The sequence below is a fragment of the Lathyrus oleraceus genome, chromosome 4, assembly GCF_024323335.1.
Source record: "Lathyrus oleraceus cultivar Zhongwan6 chromosome 4, CAAS_Psat_ZW6_1.0, whole genome shotgun sequence".
Taxonomy (NCBI): domain Eukaryota; kingdom Viridiplantae; phylum Streptophyta; class Magnoliopsida; order Fabales; family Fabaceae; genus Lathyrus; species Lathyrus oleraceus.
Genome location: NC_066582.1, coordinates 262535079 through 262539663, shown reverse-complemented (window position 1 = coordinate 262539663; position 4585 = coordinate 262535079). Strand labels below are relative to the sequence as shown.

Below are 4585 nucleotides of genomic sequence, written 5' to 3'. Positions count from 1 at the left end.
TTGGTATAGGAAAGGGAAAGTGTATTGGTGTAGGAGCCAAACACATGTTTCGATTATTAGGAAGTTACCTTCTAATGATATACATGGTGGAATTTTATGCATCTATTTTACTCTTGCATGACATCTTTACTGGTCGAGCTCTATGAAACAGCCTGGCTCGAATGGATCGTAATCTGTTCCCGGCATAGGGACAGGTGGCTACTTCTCATATTAGTTATTATGAAGTAGAAGATGGGGAACATCATTAATCTATTTGCCTAAAAAATGTTTTTTTTCTACTTAATCATTTCTGATCATAATCTAATTTTATATGAATGAGGTAGAGAAATTTGCTTATATGAGGTGGTTCTTATAAAAAATAGCTTACAGGTCATATGAATATTCTAATTTAATGTTAGAAAACACAACTTGGAATAGCTTACAGGTCTGAAATAATAATGTACAATAGTATTAAAATTTGGTATGTTCGTCATGTTTAATTTTTGAACCACTGAAAATAAAATAAAAATCCCTTGGAATGCATGTATTCTATTCTCTCCTAATACCCATTAGGAAGTTATCTGATTTTCTCCTAATACCCATTAGGAACTTATCAGCCATTAATTTTTGTCTAATATATGTTTTAATTTTCAGTGGTTGACGAGTTAATTGTTTGCCTTATAGAAAATGGATCGTACTTGGATGTACGATAGAGTATATTCCAATAGACACGGATTGAAAGAAGAGTATGTTCGCGGGGTTAAAGACTTCGTAAAGAGGGCTTTGAAACAACCTATTTGTAAATCTGAGGGAGGGATAAGGTGTTCGTGTATAAATTGCAAGTGTCTCAAGATAAGAACACCAACTAATGTTAGACTTCACTTGTATCGAGATGGATTTCAACCAGACTATTGGATTTGGACTCAACATGGAGAAGTAGAGCTCAATGTTAATACAAGGAATGATTCAAATAGTAGTGAGCATGTGCATCATGATGACCAAATTGAGGCAATGAATCAGATGGTGTATGATGCTTTTAGGCCTTATGGAGTATTCTCTCACGTGAATGATAACATAGAAGTTGAGGAATATACGGAGGATGAGTTTCCCAACGAAGATGCCAAACGATTTTATGACAAGTTGATATCTTTCAACAAGCCCATTTATGAGGGAGCTACCCAATCAATATTATCAATATCTACTCAACTTCTTGAAATTAGGTCTAATTGGCATGTACCACAAAAAGGTTTAGATTTTGTTGCACAAATGCTTAAAAGTGTATGTCCAGTTCAAAAATGCTTGCCCGATAACTATTACCAAGCAACACAGTTGGTATCTAAGTTAGGGCTAAAGGTTGAGAAGATTGATTGTTGTAAGAATGGTTGTATGTTATATTACAAGGATGATAGCAATCTATCAGAGTGCAAATTTTGTAATGCTCCTAGGTTCATTCCTCGCAAGACTGGCATGGGAAAGTACAAAGATATCCCAGTGAAGAGAATGTTCTACTTCCCAATCATTCCCAGATTACAAAGATTGTATGCATCAACTGAGTCGGCAAGTGAAATGAGATGGCATCACATGAACAAAAATAGTTCCAACATCCTTCGCCACCCGTCAGATGGAAAAGCATGGAAACATTTTGATAGTGTATATCCTGACTTTTCTAGGGAACCCAGAAATGTAAGGTTGGGTCTGTGTTCAGATGGTTTTACTCCTTACATTCAAGCGTCTGCTTCTCCATACTCATGTTGGCCAATAATAGTTACTCCGTATAATCTCCCCCCTGAAATGTGCATGACCAAACCATACTTGTTTTTGGCATGCCTCATACCTGGACCTAAAAACCCTAAATTAAAGATAGATGTCTACTTGCAACCATTGATTGATGATCTACATCGATTGTGGTCCAATGGAATATTGACCTATGATATATCTACAAAACAAAACTTCATCATGAAAGCCTGCTTGATGTGGACAATTAATGATTTTCCAGCCTATGGTATGTTATCTGGATGGGGAACACAAGGTAAATTGGCATGCCCTCATTGTATGGAACACACTGATGCTTTCACCTTGAAAAGTGGCCATAAGAATTCCTGGTTTGACTGTCATCGTCGTTTCTTGCCATCTAATCACTCCTTCAGAAGGAGTAAAAGAAGTTTCCTAAAAAATAGGGTTGTGACCAATGAGCCACCTCCCATTTCCACAGGGAAAGATATATGGGCGGTAATAAGTAATTTTCCAAAAGTTACTGAAATTGGATGGGAGGCGAAATGGAAAGAATTCGAAGGGTATGGAGTGGATCACAATTGGAAAAAGCGAAGTATTTTTTGGGATCTCCCATATTGGAAGGATAATTTGTTAAGGCATAACCTCGATGTGATGCACATAGAAAAAAACGTCTTCGATAATATATTTAATACTGTCATGAATGTTAAGGATAAAACAAAGGATAATGAAAAGGCAAGAGAAGACTTGGCTAAATTATGCTTTCGCGGGGACTTGGAGCTCCAACCCTTAGAAAACGGAAAGAATGGTAAACCCAAGGCTAGTTACACTCTAACCAAATCTGAAGCCAAGTTGGTTTGTAAATGGCTTAAGGAATTGAGAATGCCAGATGGCTATGCTTCAAACCTCAGTAGGTGTGCGAATGTAGAAAAGGGTACGGTGCATGGGATGAAGAGCCATGATTGTCATGTTTTCATGGAATGTTTACTCCCAATTGCATTCCATTCATTGCCAGATTTGGTTTGGAAACCATTAACTGAGCTAAGTCGATTCTTTAAAGATCTTTGTTGCAATACATTGAGGATGGACGACTTAATTAAGTTGGATGAGAATATTCCAATTATCATATGCAAGTTGGAAAGGATTTTTCCACCAGGTTTCTTTGACTCAATGGAGCATCTTCCAATCCATCTTGCGAAAGAAGCAATTCTAGGTGGTCCAGTACAGTACCGATGGATGTATCCATTCGAAAGGTAATTGTTGTGGTTGATTTTATTAATTTATTGCATGTTTATCATAAATTAATAAACGTGGAATGATTGAATGTGCAGATTTATGGGAGTCTCAAAGAGGGCAGTGACAAATAAGGCTAGAGTTGAAGGTTCCATATGCAGTGATTATATACATCGCGAGACAAATTACTTTTGCTCTCATTATTTCAACTCTTTCCGTTTGTTGCCAACCATAAATCTTAGTAACAAACCTCATTTAGACAATGATGACATTCTACCTACAATGTCCATTCTACAAAGTGGCGGTCGACCAAGTGGGAAGTCACGAAAATATTTTCTATCTGATAAGGAATGGAAGTCTTCACATGTGCATGTCTTGATAAATTGTGATGAGGTTAAACCATATCTTGAGTAAGTGTGCATCATAATATATTCAATCAAATTATTGATGCATATCATAATAGATATTTACTTATGAATCGTGTGATTTATTTCAGCATATTCTTAGAGAACCACTCTCTAGATATAGAAGATTCATCTGGGCGCATACATATAGAGTTTCCCATATGGCTGAAGAAATATGTAAATGAGGAGACAAATGGAGTTACTAACCAAGATATAATTGCCTTGTCTCGCAGTCCTGCATCAATGGCCATATCATGGAACATGTATTTTATCAATGGGTATAAGTTTCATACTGAAGAATGGAGCAAAGGTAGAAAAACTAGCAATTGTGGTGTGCACGTGAAAGGTCTTGCAGAAGGAGGAAATACTGATTTTTATGGAATAATCAAACATATCTTTGAGCTAGATTACTTTGGTCTGAAGCATAAGATTCCAGTTTTTTATTGTGAATGGTTTGATCCAACAAGGAATACGGGCACAAAGGTTCACCCACAATATAAAACTGTGGATATTAAGATGGATAAACGTTATCGTCCTTATGATCCTTTCATCCTTACGCAAAATGCAAGACAAGTGTATTATGTCCCATATCCAGAAATGTGTAGAGATATGCGTGGATGGTGTGCGGCAATCACCACAAAACCAAGGGGTCGCGTAGAGATTGACAACATAGAGGATGAAGTACCTTATCAATCTGATGGGATGTTACCGGCGCTACCCAATGTAGAAATTGAAGCAATATCTTGTTTGCGTGACATGTCACAATTAGATGTGTTTGAAGAGATTTTTGATTGCTCTACTAGTGAAGCAGATAGAGGGCATTGATGAAGATAAATTAAGTCGCTGTGCATTTATCTTTTCCCTGTAGAGAACTTTTTCTTTGTTTACCCATCCTTTGTTAGCAGCATTCCTTTGTATTTGATTACAGGGTTTCTATAATGGAATATTTGAACACTGTAGATTTCCTTGATTAATGGATTTTCTGATGACTTCTGAGTACTTTCTATTTTGTCCTTTTTCGGTTGCATTTCTGTTTCCCACTTTGCAACCTTTTCCTTCAATCAGATGCAGGTAGGATATCGTACTAAACTTTTCATTTTGATATATCATTGTAACTTGATGCTGCCAAGTATAGACTGTTAAATTACATTTGCGAGGAATTATTTTATATTATCATATCCACTGTTGTGTAAATGTATCTTATGCATTCTTTCCAACATGATAGTTTTCATACCCAA

At 36.5% G+C, this 4585-nt stretch overlaps 1 protein-coding gene across 1 annotated transcript; it reads left to right on the top strand.

Moving 5' to 3' along the window:
* Positions 1 to 666: 666 nt before the first annotated feature.
* On the top strand, positions 667 to 4172 carry LOC127136984 (uncharacterized). The gene is made up of 3 exons (XM_051063484.1): positions 667 to 2963; positions 3042 to 3353; positions 3440 to 4172. The coding sequence occupies exons 1-3, from the start codon at positions 667 to 669 to the stop codon at positions 4170 to 4172; spliced, it is 3342 nt and encodes a 1113-aa protein (XP_050919441.1).
* Positions 4173 to 4585: the final 413 nt, after the last annotated feature.

Coding starts and splice junctions, on each gene's coding strand:
- LOC127136984 (XM_051063484.1), top strand. CDS start 667: ATGGATCGTACTTGGATGTACGATAGAGTATATTCCAATAGACACGGA. Junction 2,964..3,041: donor TGGATGTATCCATTCGAAAG/GTAATTGTTGTG, acceptor TTGAATGTGCAG/ATTTATGGGAGTCTCAAAGA. Junction 3,354..3,439: donor GAGGTTAAACCATATCTTGA/GTAAGTGTGCAT, acceptor GATTTATTTCAG/CATATTCTTAGAGAACCACT.